Source organism: Chaetodon auriga, chromosome 12 (assembly GCF_051107435.1).
Source record: "Chaetodon auriga isolate fChaAug3 chromosome 12, fChaAug3.hap1, whole genome shotgun sequence".
Taxonomy (NCBI): Eukaryota; Metazoa; Chordata; class Actinopteri; order Chaetodontiformes; family Chaetodontidae; genus Chaetodon; species Chaetodon auriga.
Window position 1 is genome coordinate 16,635,963 of NC_135085.1, and position 22,417 is coordinate 16,658,379.

Sequence of the window (22,417 nt, forward strand, 5' to 3'; positions counted from 1 at the left end):
AAAAAAGTTTCAAAGGTGAGTAAAAATGTAATGACACTAAATAATGACATCAAAGTACGGACAGCACCTCACTGTGTGTGTTTAGACAAAAATAGTTGCTAAAATCCATCCACTCTCGCTGGCTGTTGCTTGTGGGCCCCAAATAAAACCTATTAAACATAATTATTCCAGGCTGATGGTGGCGTATAGTGGTCACAGGCCAGTGAAATCTGTGAGTCATAGGATATGCTGTTACTTTTCCCTGGTAATGGGAAACATGACTCCTCTCTCTCGTTTGCTGTTGTGATTGAAGGCACTGACCTGTCATACATTTATAATAGGGGAGCAGGTGTGGCAGTGATGGACCTTAATTTCCTTTAATAAACCTTTTATGTGCCACACTCTTAATGCCACACCGGGCCCTCAGAGGTCCTGCTCATAATAGGTTCATTACTTTTGATTACTACAGCCTATTGAGACAAACAACTCCCAAACACTATAGATTACATTCTGTAAAAACGAATGTACCTCATTAGTTTGTAACACTTTCCCACACAGACATGCTTCGATGTTTTGTATAAATTTGTTGTTCTGAAGGCAAAATGTTGCTCCTACATCCTGCAATCTGAGACTGAAACATGGACATTAATCAAAGTTCAAATGATGTTATCAGTGCACCAAAATATCACCAATGACTCACACGTGTTTATTACCAGGGTGGCTTTTTTTTTTTTTTTTAACTTTATTTGGCATTTTAGAAGAGCCCTCCTAATGTAAATGTTTTAAAAACAGCATTTTATCATTAAAATGTTTTCACTTTTTTGTACTTTTTATTTCTCTGCATCAATTAATAATAATATAAAATGAAATTTTGAAAGAAAAGAAACAGTGAGACTTGGTCTGCCTGTCCAAAACAGAATGAGGCTGTTCTGTATCTCTGATCACAGCTCCACATATTTTATGATACGCTGTGTATCCAGCTTCACAACATTATATAAGTTGGAGTCTGACAAGCAGATTTCTTTGTTAGCACTGCTTTTTAAAGTGCCTCACATGTACATTTCTGACTGAATTATGACAAATTTTGACAAAGCAGAGGCTGCCGTATATCTAGTTCACATAACAAGAAGTGACAAGTAACAAGACAGCAAGGAAGGCCTCCGTAGAAGCTCTGGTGTCATAACAGGTACTCCTGGCATGGCAACAACATGGACAAACATGTGACGCTGGGTGTTTACAAAAGCCGAACAAATAGATGCATTCAGGGTCAAATAGGACCTTTTATTTGACATTCCCTTCACAATATGGCTGAAAACCTGATATAATGTACCTTTTCATTATTATTGCTTGGCTGCTCTTTTGGTCATTGTGTCATTTGTCTTTTTATACAGAGTGCTATCTGGTATTGATTAGTGGAAAAAGTGTTGTCATACACATAATTATGTATACAGTGTGCCGTATACACATTTAATAAATGGTTTATAACACGATATAATGTAGTCCCGAGCAGATGTATGTGTGTTTATTAATGTATTAGTCAATGGCAGTAACTCCTATGTGCACCCATAAAACAGATAATGAATGCAATATAGTAAAACCAAGACGTAATAATGTAAGAGAGGAGAAGGTGTAATAGTACACAAACTCTGTGCATTTATAATCTCTTATATCTGCTTACTACTACATTATAGTATGTTATAAACTATTCATTTACTATTCATATACTGCTTATAAATACTAAGTATGGGGCCTTAAAATAAAGTGTTAACAGTGGAATTTTAAAAATGACACTGTCTTACAAATGGTCTTATTCCAGTGTATTAACCCGTATAATAACTTATTGAATAACAGTGCAAATACAGAACAATGCCAGTGTAATGTGCTTCCAAACAACGCGTTTCCATCTAAATTCCTTTTTCTTCGACCATGTCGGCCTGCTCTCTGGCATTAGATTTTGCAAAGTTGCCAAGGACTCACATAAAATGCTGTAAAGGAACAATATGGGATTGTTGTAGGATCTCTCTTCCAAGCATCAACACACAGAAATAAGGCCACTAAGCACACCGTTGAAGGTTGATAGCTGTGGGTTTTTTTTTTTTTTACACATTTTACTACAGAACACTTTACACCACTGACAAGCATTTTCCAAAGCAGGGGGTCAGCCATCTTAATGCATGTTTAATGTGTTTTCACCGACATGTTTGAAATTCACACTTAAACGCTTTATGGTGGTTAAAACACTGGTAATGTCTTTCAGATCTCGTAATGGATCTCTCTAAACTTTCTCTTATGGTTTCAAAGGGAGTTTTTATCAGGTACAAAAACAGCTGAGACAACCTGGCAACTAAAGGCAAGCACTACTTTCGAGAAAGCTGACTCAGCAATGCCTTTTAAAGAGTGTGCTAGGTGCCAGCCTCCCACAGATCTGCATAAGTAAAAACCAACCTGAGTTTGCGATCAGTGTGGTCAAAGGAGCAGTGACACTCCACCACTTAGTGTGCTACTTATCCAAAACACTGTTACACAATCATTTATCCCCTGAGACTGTTTGTCCCTAACAAAAGTCAATTTGATTTTGTACGTAGATTTTAAACTCCGTCCGTGCTCTTCGCATTATTTACCTTTGATTGTAGTTTTCCAACCGTTCTGGAGGATAAGATGCCAAATCCACACTGTCCACCCTGGTTGCTGCTTTCACACTTGTTATCTCTCAGGAGGTGATCATGAAATTCATTATCTAGAACAGGAAAATAAAAAAAATAAAAAAAACATCAGACAAACATATAGAAAAAAATCCGCGGCTTCCTTTTTTTAGCACATCTGAAATCAATTATATGTCTCTAAACCATTTTTCTGGAGGTTTTTATCGTTGCACTTTCATAGTCTAGAGACATGGATGCGAACCTGCAGTCAGAAAGAGGTGGAAAGAGCATATTAATACCTCACATGGAATAAGGAACACGATGCAAATTGATTGCTTGACAGAGATCAAATTGCTTGCTTCTAATTAATACAAAACATCCAAGAGGGAAAACAAGGATGAACACAATGAGTACATTAAGCCTCTTCACTTCACAGATCTTATTATGGAATTATTTATTTCTGTTAGCTTTGAAAAAAAAAAATACAAAAAAAACCCACAACATCTTCTTAATTATAGCTCACAGAGCGCTTCCCCAGAAAAACAAAACTGGGGGAAAAAAGATGGGGGGTGGGGGGGGTGGGGGGGCGGTTGAGGGAGGGTTATTCACTCGATTTCATTAGCATATGAAAAAAAGACTCACTACTATTTGAGCTGGTTCGTCATCTGCTGAATCATATTTATGCACCCCCCCCCACCCCCCCAGCCCCCCCCCCACAACCCGCCACACACACACACACACACACACACACACCCTCATACACACTCCCCAAGTCCAACACAAATAATGCTCCTCAGAGGACTGTTTCCCTGCGTCTAGGGCAGATTTCTCAGGGGGAAAGGAGGCAGCCTGATGCTTAGGGTCTATGAGATTTTCTATGTGTTAATCTGGCTGCTAGCTGTCCTTGAGCCCAGCCCATTCCCCCCTAACCCCATCTGCTAGCATTCCCACCACAGAGGAGAGAATGGGCTGCGACTGGGGGTAAAAAAAAAAAAAAAAAAAAAGAGAGAGACCTTCCCAGTCCAGCAATCATGAATAACCATTGCCTCGCACCATTATCAGAAAGGCTGGATCCAAGCTGAGATGGTGGAGAGGAAATATCTGTAAAACACCCCGACGCTCCTGACATTACTCTAACCACACTCTCGCTATTTTGTTGTAAGTGATGCTATTATGATTATTTTCATATAATGCCTTATTAATACCGTGCAGCTGCTGTGGATATTCATCACTGACCTTGAGTCTTTGTGTCCCCTTGTTCCCAGCTTATCCGTGCACTTGGGACGCTCTCATGTAATTAACAAAGACATTATTGTGATGGAGTAAAAAAAAAACTCACTGGAACTGTGCTGATACCTCATCTTGGAACCAATAAAGCAGGCCAGAGTAGCAAAGTAAGATTCTGGAGACCATAAAATTAATTACATTATTTACATTTCCTTTAGATACGGGGTACAGGCGAGATGATAGAGGCAAATGAGATTACACAAAATAAGATTTCAAAATGTCAGTGCTGCACACTCAACCAACCAACTGTTATGATTAGATTACACTTTTAATATAATTACTGTCTAAGGCTGTGTGTGGAAACAATGCATACATAAAAAACAGGAGCCGCGTCTTAACTGATTCCCATCCTTTTCTCCACGAGCCTTTTTCTCTTAACCTTTCTTCAACAGTATCATTTTGAATTATAGGGAACGGATGGGTGCTCTGTGCAAGGTCACTGTCTGGTGTGTACTCAACCCCAACCCCCCTGCACCCCCCCCCCACACCCCCTTCCTTGTTTTTGTTTCCTCTTCCAGAAGCACACTGAGTGAAGGGTTAAAACTGGAATGGATTTAATTATGGAATGAATGGAATTATAATGCGCCTGCAGCAAGTTTTCCTCCTTATTTATTAAAGCAGCTGATGGGCCAGGTTTGATGAGCCACTTCTGGCATAATTGAGTCATCACACAAAGAGGGTTCCTCGCATTCAGAGTGGTTTTATCAGCAGCAAACAGACCTGATTACTGGCAATTACACTCTGATCTAGGGGAAGGAGAAAAAAAGGGTAAATGTGCGGGGTAACTTCTGTGTTTATAGTTTACCCCGGGAATAATTTTCACATTAATTTCACATGCTAAGTGTTTTCTGTTTATGTATAATAAAGAGAAAACGGCAGGAGATAGCACCTTTTACTTTCATATTTCCTTGTAATGAATGTCTGAAGATATAGTGAACTGATCGCAATTCATATTTACCCTATAGGAGGTTTGAGGTGTGCAGAGAACCAGCGAAACATAAAGCCAGCCTAGCTGAACCAAAAGGTGAGCTGGCAGGAATATACCTGCTCGGAAAGTGCTCACACCTCTCCTGTGGAAAGCAGGTAAAATTGTATATAGGCGACTGCTTTTGCCATCTTTCATTGAGATGCAGATGGGTTCGTGGTGAGTAAATTAAGCTCTGCTCAGAGATTAAAATCAACTTCTGTTCAGAGAGTATTTAGATAAACAACTTTTCTTTTTTTGTGAGGCGACCAGGGAGCCATCAGACGCCCTGTGCCTAAATACCAGCTGGACATTAGAATAATAGCTGAGATATAGAGTATTTTAGGAGGGGGGAGAGGACAAAAGAGGTCCAGGATGTCTGATTTATGTCTAAAACTTGGCCTTTTTCGTTATCTCACAATGTTTAATTATTGTCACCCACGTTGTCAAATTGACAGTTAATCACCAGCTAACTGCACTGCAAAATTTGCTTTGCTTGTACAAAAATGTCGTTTTTTTATTTCAATCGATACGAGAGACGTGAGACACGGACCAGTGTTTAATAAACGCGCTTTAAATATTCAGCTGAGTTTATTTAGTGTAATCTGAATTTCGGTGAAAGAAAAATATCGGGCTTCCCTATGTGCTGCATGCGCCCTTTCAAATAAAAAAAAAAAACGACTGTATCTGAAAGAAAATTATTCTGCCGGCAATTTCTGAGCATTCCTCCGCCTGATAGAGGTTTCTGGATTCATGCAGACACAGTAAAAAATCTTGAAGTCAACTGCGATTTCAGATATAACAGCCTCACAGCTACCCTGACGGCCAAGCAAAGTGTTTGTGCCTTTTGCCAAAGAGTACTTTTATAGAGGAGCGTATTGGCATCTTATCACTACTCCAAGACAGAGATGCTTCAATAAAAGAACACAGCTCACAGAATTCTTAACAGACAATTAGGAGCCTGGCTAGCCACTATCGCTTCAATGATTTGTTATGATGGCATAACTACAGGGGAAACTTGTTATTGGACGGAGTTAGCAAGAGTCCCATAAAAGAGTCAGATGGTGACACCTTTGCCGAGGTGATTTATGAATCTTGTAATCGCTTTCCAAAGTCATCCCAAAGCCTTCCCTCTAAATTGAGTTCATCTGGAGCCGGACCACACAGAGGCACCAAGTCCAGATTGTTTCTTCTGACATCAAAGAGCCAATTTCTGTTTTTGACCAAATTTCTGGTGCTTTTAGTTCCCTTATCGTATGAAAGGGGTCTAGATGATATGCTATTTTATTTGTGAATTTCAATCCAATTAAGAACACCAAAATATTGAGACAAATAAAATTAGTATCCTCTTACACTACACTATGAATCAATAGCATAATAAATGGAGTGGCAGACAATTCATCCACTGGCAAGTCTCCAGTCTGCCAAACCACTCTCATGTTAGTTTGAATCTTTGAATTCTGTCATGAACATGGTTTTTCAAACCTGTCTAATTTGGGGACAGGTGTTTGGGGAAAAAGAAGTTCCAGCCCTGGTGTAACAATGAGCAGAGTAATCCCGCTCATTGTTCCTGCCCAAGGAGGCCCTTTCATGGAGGAGGTTGCATGAATGCTACCAGGTGGTCTGCAATTTGGAGAAACGTAGTAACCGTTCCAGCTAATCCCCCGACACAAAAGGCAGGTCTCCAGTGCTCCGGGGCTCTCCGGGGCAAAGGGAAAAGTTTACCTCGAACACACAGTGTCTGAAAGGAGTCAGGGACTCGAGCAGTGATTCCTAATCAGATTGCGCTGAAGTGAACAGCTCGCATGGCAGCTGTAGTTTTCCCAGGGTTAATTACCTTTCACTGCTCTCTCTAAATGAGTCAGCTGTTCCTGTCATTAAACAACTCCACTCTATCTCTGCTCCTCTGTCCTCCACACACATGTGCACATGTGCACACGAGCGTGCGCGGTCACACGCGTGCGCGCGCGCTCACGCACACGCAGACACACAAACCCATACACATATGGAGACCCACCTTTGTTTTTCTTCCAGTATTTTGTGAAGTATTTGGTATGGTGATTGCGCAAAAGGCTATTAAAACATTAATTATTTGAATATTACCGTGACTTTGATCACTTTACTAATCAGTCAGAGGCCATTGAAATGGAGGTTGCTGTCTTTTAATTTATGCCACTGATGTTTATGTAGATAGAAGGCAGTATTCCCAATACACCTCCCCTACCCTGTTGAAGCAAAATAATACCAATCTGTCAAGGTCTTATTCTAAACAGCCCCTTTAGTACTAATTGAGTATATATAGGAAGCAAACATGCTCACATATGCGCACACACAAACACAGGCGTACACAAAAAAAAACACACGGACGCACATACACGCGCGCACACACGAACGCAGAGTCCAGCTCTGATATAGTTGTGCTGTCATCAATTCTGAACAATCTGTCTGCTTACTGGGCTCAGTGGCTTAGGATGTTGGGGGAGTTTTAAGTGATTTTTGCCACTGTATGGTAAAATCCCTTGGCCACCTGGATTACAAACTCTAGTCCTTTAACTCATGCCAGTATAAATCCGTGTTAACTCGGATTTACCTCTGGCATATGAATTCTCAATCTGCGTAAGCTTTGTTTGGAATGAGTCGAACATAAGTATTTCGTGCAGTAAGGATGCCCGATGGTGAATTTGCACACTGGGAGATAGTTCAGCACCAAATCAGTTATCAGAAGAAGTAGAAGAGCCTTAAGCAGCGTTTTATTACACTCGAGAGGTGAGGCCCGCGTAGCCGATCACAACAAGGTGGAAGTGTGCGACGCTGCGCTGTGAAATCCACGTAACCATGGCGACGGATATAAACTCAGGGCTGTACGCCGTGGTCAAGAGTTTAATCAGATGCCTCACACCAAGATTCTGCTTTGCTTATTGTCAGACAAACATTATTTGCTCAGTTGTTCAAACACGAGCCCTGGTCTGCTACCAAAGCGATCATGATAAAATAAAATGTGGCATGAGCAGCCTGGAGGATCTAAATTAAGTATTATCCAATATCCATACAATCTCTCACACATAGATACGCACACACTTCTGGGCGAGCAGAGTTAAGCCAGACTATTTCGTACTTAAAAGGTTAGCAGGGCTGTTTTGTGAGTTTGATCCACGCTTGCCAAATCAGCAGATGGTCCATGAATATGATTATATGCATCAATAAAAGGAGTAATCTTTAACAAAATGTAAATTTGACTTAAGTCCAGGGTTTAATATACGCAATGGACTTTAACCCACTTTCCTGCCTGACAGTGGAGCATGATAAGCTAATGCACTTAAATTTTTGTATCACAGCAGTCACTAATGATGCTCCAGTGCTACTATTCAGAGATCAAAAAAGAGGAGTCCGAGGGAAGGAGCAAGGTATCTGCACAGTGTTCAAAATGTGTGGAAACAGCATCTTTTCACTTTAGAGTGAGTATTACAACTGTTCAGCGATTGATACAAACTGAGCCTGGGTGCTTAGCAATATCCTCTCTTGTGCTTTCATGCTCTATCATACATCTCAGTGATTTTTAGATAAATCCTTGGACAACAAGCTTTACTCAAGGATCAACAACAATAAACCACCTCTCAATAACCAGCACCATTAACAAAACACAGGCACAGACACACAGAGACGAAACACAATACTTTTGTGAATAAAAACCAAGTCACAGCTCCGATGCAAACGAGGAGAAAGCGCTCTTAAACGTAAAGTGCAAGGCAAGAGGCTTCCACGACAAAAAGTTTCAGCAGCGATTCAGAAGTTACCAACGGTCAAGTAAAAAAAACGTGGGGATCTTAATCTGAGTCACATAGAAACAGCATCACTGTTACTGACCCTTCCATGAAGCTACTTATCTGAGGCTGAGGCTCACACAGCACAGCACATCCTCACACAGACAAACAGAATCACTTGTCTCCTACATCTAAATGCACTCATGTTAACATGTCCGACAGGGCAGAATCACGAGCTTGACTTACCATGCCCCCTTTAGCCTTTGTTTTGCATCTCATAGTGACGTCGGGGAGGAGACGGAGCAGAAGGATACCGAGGTGGGCTACAGGGTAGTCCAGAGTCTCGCTGCTGAGAGAGTGTGTTTGGTTGGTGTGTCTGTGTCTGTGCGTGTGTGTGTGCAGGGACACTGTGATATTCACCCGAAACGCTAAGCTTTTTTTTTTTTTTTTTTTTTTTGTAGCCTTTGTGTCATTCACTTAACAACCAATCTCATTAGCTGCTGGGCTACAATGGGCTGAATTATTTTCTGTGTAAATACAACACATGGTGATCCTCAATGTAAGACCTCTGAAGGTCTTTTTAATCACATAAAAGATAGATTCACCCCAGGAAAAAAAAAAAAATCAATGATTACTGGAAAGAACAGCCTGCTACTAAAAATAATTGAATAAGACAGTCATTTAGAGTGATTTCAATTGAGGAATGAGATTTATATTCCTCAGGGTCTATAGTGAGGAGAATGTAAATGTATAATTATGTGACTGTAATTACTATAACATGCTGATATGTAGCGTTGACTTGATAATTATACTTTGAGCACAAATGCAAATAAGAGATGGATGGATGCTCAGAAGTTTCAAAAAATCTTAAAGGATTTTAGAGGTAAATTATGTGATCACAGGTAATAAACACACATGAAGAGCCGGCTGTTTGAGAATCGTGTGCATGTTTAGCCTTTATAAGCATATCTCTTGCTGCAGTGCTTGCTGGTGCAGAACCAGGAGTCCATGTAAAATGTAACTATTGAAAGTACTTGAAGTCATGACAGCTGTCTATAAGCATCAGGGACATGTCTATTGGCCAACTTGACCCTTGTTAGAAAACAAAACAAATACAAAAAGAGAATACTGCAGCCTGGGACTGCCGAGCCGGGTCACTGGAGATTTTCCAGACAAACGCCGCACAGGGGAGGGGAGGGGAGGAAGAATAAAAAGGACAGGCTCAGAATCTCATTTTAACAGACCGCACACAATCTGGGCTCCCACAGAACTATCTCTGCCTGACCGCTTTCTATTTATCCCTTATCAGTGTTTACCAACCGCTAGTTTTCTTTCATTCACACTGTGAGGCAGTTCTCTTACTATCAGTCAACAGCTGACACCGTGGAACAGCCTCAAAGGCAAGAGGAAGGGATCAAAACTAAACCAAAGCTGTTTAAACAATACAACAGAGGAAATAAATTCATAAATCCTAATTCTTCCCAACCCACAAGGGTATAAGCAGATCCTTTATAGTTAGGCCAACAAACAAAACCACAGCCAATGAGGTACATTACAATCAAGGTAAATTCTGAAATATATTTTTTAAAAAAGAGAGAGAGGCAGAAAAAATCCCATGTAATATTAATTGGGAACATTTCATAGTCTTGCCCTGTCAAGCAAATATTCACTAAAAGGCTTTTTCTGTTGTGTTTTATTATCTTTTCAGAAAAAAAAATCCCACCTAATTCAACCTTGTTAACATTTTTAGATCGTTTTGCTTTAAAGCACATCCAAGCTAGAAACCATGACTGCCATTATACACACCTACCTTTTTAACAAGATTTTCGAAATGTTGTAATGATCGTTAAATGCCCAGTTAGTTTTAGAAAGTCTGCTCAGGATCAGTCCACTTCAAAGCAGAAAAAAAATACTCATATTATACTGTAATTTATATAATGGGGATTAGCATTATCTAGAATTCTACACCCTTGATTATATATTATAATATTTAAGTTACCATAAGATGAACTCTAATTTATGCAATATTACTAATATTATTACAAGAGTGATACAGTACCATTGTGACAAATTCATGAAAATATATGGATCATGTATTTACACAAGACCCATTTTAAACAATATTAGAGGCCACATGGAAAGACTATTTAAAATATAACATGTTACTCACAACTAAAGGGCAAAAAATTAATTTGAAAGGTACATATCACACTGTTCCTTTACATTTTTTCCAGTTGGACACACAAACAGCACTGTTTTTTTCTGTCATACTGTTCAAAAGTTAAGTAATTAATTACATTTATCCTTTCACCAGCTGCTCACCAGCAGATGGATCATTTCTGAGACCTTGTTGAATTAAATCCACATCATTCATTTTCCTGGATTAACTAACTGAAGTTTGAGCAGGGTAAAAAACAGGTAACACAATATTGTCACTCACACGTATGCTGAGCTTTTTTTCCCCTGCGATTTTGTCCTTTACATTGTGTGCACCCGACGGCGTTCGACTTCTGATTAAAACAAGCAATTAGAAATCAAAAGATCCCAAAGCCTGGATAACTTCAGATTTTTATTTCTTCGCCAAAGACTGCTGGAAGTAGACGAAAACATTTTTTTTTTTTTCATCACAGAAGTTTCACGTGTATTGACAATAAGTTTGTGAATGCAGTTTTGTTGAGCAGCAGGTACCACGGACAGTTCCTGGAGGCGACAGAGGTTACATTTATGTGTTGTGTAGCAACTAACGTCCTGCTTTGAAGCGGTAGGGTGGGGAGCAGAGAGGAATAATGGCTCTTACTTATCACTGCCTTACCACACATCCCTCCTATAGCCTGGGCTGCTTTTATAATTAAAACAAAGAGGAGAGGTGTAACTTTATAGCCTCGCTCGCAGGTCCTGTCTTCATATGTTATCGCCTTTTGGATAACTTGCCCAACTTTTCCAAGGATTATCGAGATGTGACACTGTTACACAATGCTGTGTTATCTAATGTCTTTTGTTGCTCTTTTTCTTGTTTGTTGAGAGATGCGAGCTGGCTGAAATAAGCTGATGGAGTTGTGATTAAATGGAGGCTAACAGGCAGACTGACAACCGGCAGTTCGATTTATTTCACCACTGAAAATTTTCCACTGAAATTCTCCAAACCTAAAAATGATTTAACACCTCTGCCACAGAGAACAACGTCTCGGACAGACATGTCGATAGATTTGACTGGCAGATATAGCAGATGTTTTTGGTTTACGCGAACATTTTTGACTCTAGGCTAAAACCTTTATTTCCTGTTGTTTGAAAGTGATGAACAAAATCACACTGAAGTTGCGATAATGCCAGGAGGACTATAAGTTCATTGACTAACGCAGGCCTAAACTCTGCTGACATTTAAAAAATATATCCTGCTTTTGTTTAACAGCGATCAACTTAAAGTTGGGTCATCAAGCAGATTCTGAGCCATTAGTGTGCCGCAAGTTAGTAAATGATGAACTTTTCTAACCAGCATCCATCCTCCTAAATCAATAGTTGCTCTGGAGACTGTCGAGTGCTTTGGCCCCTCTGAATTTGTTCAAAGCTAAGGCTTGCCCACATATAACACAAAAGTTCACTTGTAGCTCGTGTTACTATCACAATAATTCAGCATTAGCATATAGTTTTTAAACTTTGCCACAGTTACAATGCAAATAATTACAAATATTCAGAACAGGGTGTAATTCTTTGGCCATGCTGAATTTGTTTAAATCTAAAACGTGCCCACGAAGAATAAAAGAAAAGCTGATTTGAAGGCAATTTCACTGTCACACTACATACAACGCTAGCATATAGTTTTCAAAACTTTCAAGGCAGAATGACATAAAGCCGGAGCAGGATGCAATAAAATACTTCACTGACTGTTCAAATATGTTATTGGAACACAGAGTCAATGTTTAAGTGCATTAGGCTCAGTGGTCTTGTATGTACAGCTGTCACTGTCAAAGCCACAGGCAACCTGACAATGCTTTGTCTCTGCGCACAATACGAACATGTGCTCTTCTAAGACAAGCTTATACTCCACACAAATGCTGTGAATTAAATCTAGATAGACAGTATCTCGTGCTATCTGGATGATCAAAAATAGGTCATGCCTCTCAAAAAACAGTTTGAGCCATTTAATCTCCTCTCAAACTGTCTGAAACCTGGACAGAAGCTACGCTCGCTTTCCAGCAAAGATTTTAAGAACACTGATTTGTATCAAGCAAACAATGTTCAGCACCACAGTAATATTCTCCAAATGCTCCCTGACACAGTTCAGAACAATTGCCAGCATAATACTGTTTCGTATAATCTCGTAAAATCCACAGAACACAAGTTTAGCTGCTGAGTAAATCTCTGTAAATCTAAGTAAGTTTCTAGCACTTACATCGCAGCTCCTGCTTTGGATTTCACATGACAGCATCTAACAGCATGAGCTAAAAGGCTTGTCGTTCATGCGATACAGAGCATCAGTGATGATAAATGCTGACCAAACTGACAGTATATTAAATAAAAAGAACTTTGACACCAACCTAGTGCTGTGATCCAAAAAGTTTGATTTTCTCCCAGTCTCTTGATAGCTGAGCTGGTGCTGTGGCTTTGAAAGGTAGTCCCCAGGAATATGACATACTGTGCCTTTGACAGCCTCGAGATAAGCACCTGCGTTCGGGTCCCTTTTTACGTCACACCTCCCCATTCACAGCCCTTCAACATGATGCACATTTGCACATCAACAGCCACCAACCCCCCTCCTCGCTCTACTCCCACATCCGCAAAACACACAAACAGGCACACAAGAAGGCAGATGCGCGCACTTGCCTCTACTCATGCGCGCGTACACTCGCACGGACACATGCACAGACACCACAGATTTGTGTGCGCTCAGTGGAAACGCAACATACATGCAGGCGAACACACACATGTACACACATATGCACTCACTGGTGATTTACTCCTTTGTTTTTTTTTTTTACCTCCTCCGTCCAGCCTTATTTCATGTATCGATCCTTATTCTATGTGGTTAGAATAAAAAAAAAACAAAAAAACTTTCACTTGCTTTGTCATAAGACCGGGGCATATGCCCTCCCAAGCTCCTCATACATCACTCATCATGCAAATGAGAGGGAATGTCACTCCTCGGCAGCAGATGGCCAGGGATGATAACAATGGCTCAACAGACCAGTTTCAATGTCTGCGACTTTATCGCTACGGCAACAACAAAAATAGATGATATGAAATCCTTGTCTGTTAATTTGATTTCCCCCTTTTTTTATGCTTGTACCTGTCAGTCTGTTTCATTTCTCCGGGACCATTTGAATGTAAAAGCTTTGTCCGAGGTTTTCCGTCACAAGAAGTCTGGCTATCAGTAAAAGGCAGAGACCTGGAAATGATTTTTGGTGACTACGGAAGGCTGCTGCCTCGCAGTTATTCAAGTAATTAGGTGTAATTCCTCCCTGTAGGCCATGTTAGCCTCCTGAGTTAGCTCAAGCGTTCGACAGGCCTGGATAGAGACAGGGAAGAATAAAAGAAGAAAGGGGCCCCGAGAAATCACAAATGCAGCTTTTCAACCGCCCCCCCCAGCCAAAGTGATGTCACCCTGCGTCCTGCTGACTCCTGTTCATACAAGCCCCTATAGCAGAGAGTAAACAGTGGAAGCGTTTAGCAAACAGGGCCAGATTACAATGACAAAGGCAACCACACTTCTGGGTGGAGCCTGGGGCGAGGGGGGCAAAAGAGGGGGGTGGGATGGTGTGGCTCAGGATTTAAAATAAGTGATACCCATGAGGGCCAACCCCCCCCCCCCCCCAAGATCCAAGCGTAGCCCTTCCCCAGCTGATGGTAGGGGCCACCCAAACATGCTTATCTGTCGGTGATGCCCCCCCCCCAGTCCCCGGGGACTGACGTGTGAACACAATATGTAATAATAATGTATTTTCAGTTCTTCTTTCTGTGATTTGTGCATTTGGTTATGCAAGGCTGGGGACTTGAGGACGGAGAATATCATTACTTAAGGTTTGGCAGTTGATCATCACCTTGTTTAATGCCTCATTTGAAAGTCTAATTTCTAACTGTCTTCAAGAGCCAATTCATGGTACACTGTGAGAGAGACATACAAAGAGAGCAGACCTGCTCTGTTTTGCCCTCTTTTCAGCATTTGCGCCTGATAATCATACAAACATATGAAAGTAAAGAATCATCTATCCAAGCATCTTATCGAATAACATGTTCTTTGTCTGCTGATGCAGACAATCTCACTGCGGGGACACAGCAAGCTTGTTCTAGGGATGATTATTTCATGTCCTGAGCTCGACATCAGAAGAATACACAGAAAGAATCAAGTCATGTGAAGTAATCTTGACAAATGGTGAGAGAGCCACATATTGAAGACTACACAGCAACGCCATTACAAAATGTAACATTTTCTTTTGGCCCTAACATCTGTTCAAATCTGTTTTAAAAAAAAAAAGAGAGAGAGAGACCTCATTCAGAGCAGGCATAGACCATAAACTAGTGTTTTGTCAAGCTATTTCATCAACTGAAAATGTGGGCATAACTGGAGAGAGCTGATGGAGAAATGAAAGAGGAGTGGGTTGGACAAAATTACATGTCAAACAAGGGTTCACATTTAAAAAGTCCTGCTCATATTTGTAGAAAGTGTTTGATTGCATTTAGAAGGGTATTACAATGGGTCACATCTGTGTCTAAAAGCTTTTCGCATTCTGCTGCAAATTATGTAAGCAAAGTGAAGGGTCACAGCACCCTGTTGTTTTGAGCACTATACCTTCCTCCTGTGAAACCTACACAAATATGTTTAACTGAATTCTTCTAATGCACTGCAGGATCAAAATGTCAGCAGTATAACTTCAACAAACCCCCTCACTCAACACCCCACCCCGTAATTTCAACAAAGCAACGCGACTAATTTCGCATGGCAGCCCGTGCACCCAAACAACAATGCATATTCACACTGTGCCATTGAATATGATAGACGTGTAAAAATCTATATTAAACTGTGGTTAATTTCAGCTATAACGCTTTAAGACTGGTCTAAAATGACACAAATGCTTCTTCTTGGTGGTACTGAACCCTCATTGTGCAACCACTTGATGCCGCTTGTTCATCACAGAAAGTCACATAAAAGGACTGAATTAAAATTTAAAAAAAATATTTGCATATGCAAATACAAGGAACCAAACATAAGTACATGTTGTTGATATGGCTCCAGGATGTAGAACTATCTTTATGTTAATGTCAGCAGACAGGGGATATTCTTTTGAAAATACAGTACATTTTTCATGGGGATCATTATCTACACTGCATGTCACTGTGTCTCAGTTAAAAGAAATGATTAGATTACTTCCCAGCAATCCCCTTTGGGGCGATTTGTGTGTGTGACCGTGGGCAACCTTACAATATGTTTATTCAGTGTCCTTTGAAGGCACTTCAATAACAATTCAAATGTTTTATGGACAAATATAGGATGGTTTTTTATATATATATCTGCTTTAAACTGATGCCTTTGGAACGCGGCTTCTGTTATATTTGAGTTGCTCAAAATCGCTAAATCTTCAATTCACAGGGTAAAGCAGCCAAAAATGCCGTTTTACTAGATATAGCAGGTGACCAAAGCTGGGCTTGAGTGTTGTAACAACTGAGGCTGTATGTTGGGTTTATAGAAATAAGTCTACTTGCAATTCCTGAAACGACATGGTTCCACAAATGTTGTTTGTTCAAATGACTGCCTTTCATGATAAATTATTTACCTTATCAGTACCAGTGGAAAGCATATGATTGTGAATAAAGGGCCAAAGATCCAGTTTTACAAGATGTTACAGGTGACCAAACATTTGTGATGTAAGAATCACAATGAAGGCTGGTAATTCCTAAAACGACTGAATTATCCATATAGCTGCATGTTTAAATCATCCATCTCACCAGTAACAACTAATAGCATCAGTCACCAGTGCTTATCACTGGTTCCTTACATTCACTGCCCTCAAATGAGAGCATATGATTGCTTACATCTAAGAAATCAATGCATGGCTGGTCAGTCGATGTCTGGCTTTTGTAGTTCACAGGCCGTGCACTCATTGTGTTGTGTCATTGAGAGGTTAGGTCCAGATCTGGGCGTCTCTGGGGGTCCCTACCCATCTTTTTTTACTCAGGCGGGCAGACAATGAAGCAGACACGCCTATAAATTGCCAGATAGGGGCTTGGATGTTCAGCCAAAAACGAGCATCTAAACAATGGTAACAGGTGTGTATAATGTGCGCTTTGATAATGACCTTGCTGGCCGTAATAGTATGTCTAGACACAACTAACAAGAGGCATTTCTGTCTGGTCTCAGAAGTCCTGTGGGGGCTCAATTGCAAGATCCTAAGGAGCAGATACTGGTTGGTTGTTAGTCATTAAAAACTAAAAGAAAAACATGTTAAATAGCATAGCATACAGAAAAAAATGCTCTACTGTGATACTGGCAGCATGAGAAGCATCAGAAAAGTTAAGTCTGCCACTCAACAGTGTTTTTTTTTTTCTGTCTTTAAAATATTTGTAGGGTAGTTTGCATAATAAGCTAAAATCATCTTGAGTATTCAGAGATATGCACTTGAATGAATAGAAAAAACTCCATTAATGTGGATGGCTTGCAATTTTTGATTGCGCCAGATACAGGAAGCTTGCTGACATGAACTAAAATGCAAATGCCCTTTGAGCAAAACAAAGAAATTGATTATGAAGTAAGTTTCTCCAGCACAAGTAGCTGGCTTTGAGTGATTAATGGGGGTGGGTCATTGATTTCCTTTTGTTTAGATCTTGGTTAACTTTCTGGAGACACAATTATGATTTGTTTCCAAACAATAAATCCAATCTAGCTTGAGCAAATTAAATTTCCCTATGGCCTCTTCTGCGTCATTTTACATCTGAAACGGATTGTTATCAAAAGGCATTGCATGTAAATGTATGCTTTTTCTGTTTATATTTGTTACATTTCTGATTAGATATTGTTTTTGTCAGTATGTTGGAAGGTGAGCACCTCCTCAGATTAGAAGGAGCTGCTTACAGAGATCTGCATGACTTGTCAGCCACGGTGCCAAGGGTTAATCTTCCAGTTCTCACTTAAATAGCTGTATGTCACACGCATCAACATTTCTGATGAGCCATATATCTACAGTACATGTGAAATACTGTCACTACTAATACTATGTAGTCTGAAACATGCCAAAATATGGAGTATTTGTTGAATGGGCACACATTGTCTATCTCTACATTAGCCTTGCTAAAGGTTGGAGAAATGTTTGTGAGTTATCAAAGCACAATGTACTTTATATTTCAGTATATTTGCAAGTCAAATTGCGGTGTTACAGACTACTTTATTGTGAGGCTTTTGCCATATTCTTCAGCTTTACAACTTTGAAAACTTCCACAGATCCAGACATTTATACTTCCTGATTTCTCGCATCATCTCTCCAAGATAGTGATAATACGATTTCTGTGTTTTTCGCTGTTGAGAAACAAACTGGATTATGAACAGATCACTACATAAACAGCTTTCTAAAAGGAGGCAGCTATTTTAAAAAAGGCTGAAGAAATGCAAAGAGGGATTTAAATTTTAATTTGAATTTATTCCAGCAAGTGAAAGGTTCTTTTGAGAGGGGATTTCAGCAAAGATGATGGTATTTAAAAGTGATAAACAAGCATCTAAACCTCCAGTGGAAAACAGTCATTTTGCTTCTTTCTAGTGTAGGGGAGGAATTGGGCTTGCTATGGTCACATCCAAAAAATAAGAATAAGTAATAGTAGTAATTAAAATGTAAATAAGCGAGATCCATGGAGATATTTCAACTGATTTCTGTCATAAATTGTGTAATTAACATTTTGTCTTGACACACCTTGTGACTCTGGATGTATAGCTATATGTCCTCAGGTGCAAATTCATGTTCTCTGTGTACTTGGCATCGCGTACTTTATACTGTACATGGATGCCTTAAAAAAAAAATCTTTCACACTTATCACATGCAATTTAAATCTTGTGCCTCGACACTGGAGAGGAACATCAGGCTAAGTTCAAAATTAAATGCCTTACAAATTAAGACTAGTGTTAATTAAGGACTGTAGTTGTGCAGGTTGAGACAGTATCAGGAAACATGTGGTGAATTTTTGGACGAGTGATCCACTCTGGGCAGTCACATGCTCCATTTACGTGACAAAGGATGACTAACCAAGGCTGTCATCTATTATATTCATAATATATGGATTATAATGATGTGACTGGATTTCAAATGTTTCTATTCTCTTCTGGATGACCACTAAACTTAAGCAGAGAAACCTATGCCACACAAGAAAGACAAAGAGTTACATCATTTTGTTGAACAGTTAATCCGATCATGGACAGTGTTTGTGCATTTGCTATCTTCGGAAAATGCCAGCAAAGGCGCTAAGTAAACCTATTTTACAAGACTCCCTCACAAGGATACAGTGCCAGTATCGGGATAAAATTTCACACAGCGGCATGGCTCAGTCACATAACCTAAGCAGGCTTAGGAAAATGGAACACTACAAAGTATTGCACTTTCTTTCTGTATGTGTGTTGCAGCATACAAAATGCTCGGATGACTGATGTGAGTTTTAGCATGAAAGCCAAAGTGAACTAATGGCTGAATAGCATGTAGATACTGTTGTTAATGCTCTGAGTTGTTTAAAATGGTAGATTATGGAAGTGTGCACCTGGCATTCTGCAGGCTAGCCTGGCAACACTCCTCCCTTATAATTATAATGAACACACAGTAATTCAGGGTTGAGGCTGAAATACGAATGATGTCCTCTGAGACAGCTTGTTTTAATGGGTATGCAGAAGAGTTCCTAGAAGTGCAGATGGCAGATGCAATGCCTTTTAAGCTATTTACAGATTGTACACTACAAGGTATGGAAAGACCCATACTGTGAGGCCATATTGTTCTACTGTGCTCCTGTATTAGACATTAGGCTGACTCGTGAACCACTAATGAACTCTTAAGATATATTCTAGGGTATGTTTATTGCAATATTGATAGCCTATTATACTAACAAGTTAGAAAGCATAATAGGGAAGAGAGATCCGGTAAGGACTGCATGGCCTGTTTGTTTCATCTAAATACCCCACTGTTCTTACTTTGTCCACATAGGGGTGCATTTGCTCAGAACTCGGGCCCTCATGTAGTCTTTCATTACAGAGCGTCAGAAGCCTAATTTTAGCTTTTTGGAAGGATAAAAATCCATAAGATACTGTAGTCCACATTTATCACTGTATAGAACTGAATAGGCTGCGAATAAGATAAGAGCCACATGTCACATGAAATAAAATTATTATAAAGGACAGCCATATGTCCCTTTTGTTAGATCATTTTGCTTTGTTACATACCGATCTCCACATAAACACTGAACGACCAGGGCTGCCTCCCTCAGGAATTCAAAGTGATGTCAATGTACATGCCTTAAATGCAAAATGCATGTCTCATAATTATAGTTTAAACACAAATAATGATAATGTCTCACTCATGAATTTAGAAGCTAAATTTGTACCCGCTTGCACTGAAAATATTCCCCCAGTGTACACTCTTTCTTTACATACAGTATAGCTAATATATCTCTACCCCTGGCACAGACCCAAGCCCATATAAAAGAGCGTGGCGCCTTTGAATCAGCCCACTACTGTGATACAAGAGCAGGTATTGAAACAACAAAAATGTTAACTCCAAGAAAAAGTTTTGCCGCATTAAAGTCACATAGGAGCCACATTAGCATGTGAAAAGAATAAACAGAGGCATTCTCAGTTACACACTCCACCTGGCTGCTAACCAACGTCCTTGTCAGAAGTCCACCCACCGCACTGGCTAACACTGAAAGACCTCCTGGGGACCGCAGTGACCATTCACTCGGTTCTCTCTTTTTCCCATGCACCTGTGACTGTTTTTGTGTTTGCTATTTTTTGCTTTGTCTTTTTCTGGCAACACTGTATCATCGGAGACACACTTTCCCTCAAAAGGAATTCTCCTGCCCAACAATGTGGTTTGTTTGTTCACCGGATATGGCAGGCCAGAGAGTCAAATGGAAAAAAAAAAAAAAAAAAGTCACCACAGTAATAATTAACATTGCCACAAGAAAAATAAGCTGAAAGACACAGCAGTATGAATGGACTTGAAATAAGAAAATAAGGTACTTTTACCAACTGGTTTCTTGCCGAGTTGGGGGGCTTCACAGGTGCAGTTGGAAAGACTCTCCTCCTTACTCTCCTCGGACGGCTCATCCGGCTTCTCCATGGTCCTGGACCTTAGAGAGCTGCTTTTCCATTTTCCAAAGGACTTTGCCACAATCGCTTTGTCCGCTCCTTTCATTGTTTTCTGTAAAACACATTTACAGCATGACTTCCCAGGTTTATCCCTCTTGTGAGCCATCTGCCCCCTTTTTTGGCTCTCAATAAACCTGGGCTCATCTTTCCCAAACCCAAAGTAAGGGAGAATTAGGGCATTGTGTGCATATGCATTCTCTTAAGCATTCCAGAAAATTTCCTGATTGCCCTGGCATCTTTTTTAGAGAGCGCTTGGACATTGTTTTTCTCCTGACATTTTGCAGTCCTGTGTGGAGAGAGTGGTACTGATTGAAACAGTATAAAACAATACTTTGCAAAGTACCCACACACTAAACAGTAGATGGGACCTGAAAAAAAACAAACATGTTTTCATATTTAATCCAACTTAAAGGAAATAAAAATAGCACATTATGCCCTAATTGAGTGCTGTACAGTCCGCAAATACTATTACAAGGCCGATCAGGATTAGCAGTGGAACATACCTAGTTATCTATTTCTGAGTGCCAAGACTGCTAGCAGTGGGCAACTAAATTTCAAAAGCTGGCAAATCCAGTTGTCTCCTAAATACAGAAAGTACTTAAATCCAGAGCTAACAGAAGAAAAAGACGGATAAAGGGTGCTCTGCATATCACCGAAAAGCTTGTGCACTTTTCAGAATCACTGGCTAGGTTAAACAAATATGCTAAGTAGAGATCAAAACAATCCTTTGATCTGCAGCCTAGTTTCCAGAGGAATGGCTTGGCTGTTGTTGTAAATAACTTGTATAAATCTATATACCATTTGCCTTCAGGTAATATCAAAAGTGCCAGGGATTCACAGGCAAATACCTTGTGGTTAGGAAATAGATCAGATAAAAGCATATAAATATTTCAGTAACACTGCACTCTGTCATTTTGTGTATTACAGCAGAGTTTTTAACCCCATATGATCATTTCACTTGTTTAGTTCTACAGTAGAAACATGAATGAGTAATATTTGCGAGCAAAATTACATTCTACCTCTTTCTATTTTGTAGATGGGAAAAAGGTTCCTACCTCCAGCATGCCATTCAGGTCAAACACAGTGTAAAACATTGTGTTAAACTTCATACAAAAGAGGCTTGAAGAATCAGAATGCAGAAGCTATGCAACTTGCTGACTAACTTTGCCCTCTGTTTTGATCGAGCACACAAAGAAAAACGCTGTCCATTCAAAACAGACAGCATAACTCTTTTCAGAGAGGGGGGACCGTGAACAAACGAGGCCATGTCCTGAGCTGCAGTCAGTTTCCCGTCAGGCCTGCACAGTGCACGGTGAGGGCCGCAGGGACTGGGACCGGCTGACACCACACTCACGGGCAACAGAACAACTTTTGTGCACACTATCCTCCTCTGGAGTTTTTTTTTCTTTCTACCCAAATTGGACAAGTGTACTATTTGATTTGTAGCTTGCTTTTCCTC

At 40.1% G+C, this 22,417-nt stretch overlaps 1 protein-coding gene across 7 annotated transcripts in view; it reads right to left on the bottom strand.

Moving 5' to 3' along the window:
- Window positions 1-22,158, bottom strand: part of st18 (ST18 C2H2C-type zinc finger transcription factor) — a 41,115-nt gene extending 18,957 nt beyond the window's left edge. For 2 of the 7 annotated variants that reach the window (XM_076744121.1, XM_076744120.1), the window contains exons 1-3: window positions 22,014-22,144; window positions 20,836-21,010; window positions 2,601-2,716 (exon numbers count right to left, since the gene is read on the bottom strand). In XM_076744121.1, coding sequence (XP_076600236.1) covers window positions 2,601-2,716; window positions 20,836-21,010; window positions 22,014-22,067 — 345 coding nt within the window. In that variant the 5' untranslated portion in view covers window positions 22,068-22,144. Of the gene's footprint in view, window positions 1-2,600; window positions 2,717-8,879; window positions 9,032-13,168; window positions 13,406-20,835; window positions 21,011-22,013 lie in introns of those variants that run through there. The other 5 variants (XM_076744123.1, XM_076744122.1, XM_076744126.1 and 2 more) reach the window with 5 other exon arrangements.
- Between the last annotated feature and the right edge of the window lie 259 nt (window positions 22,159-22,417).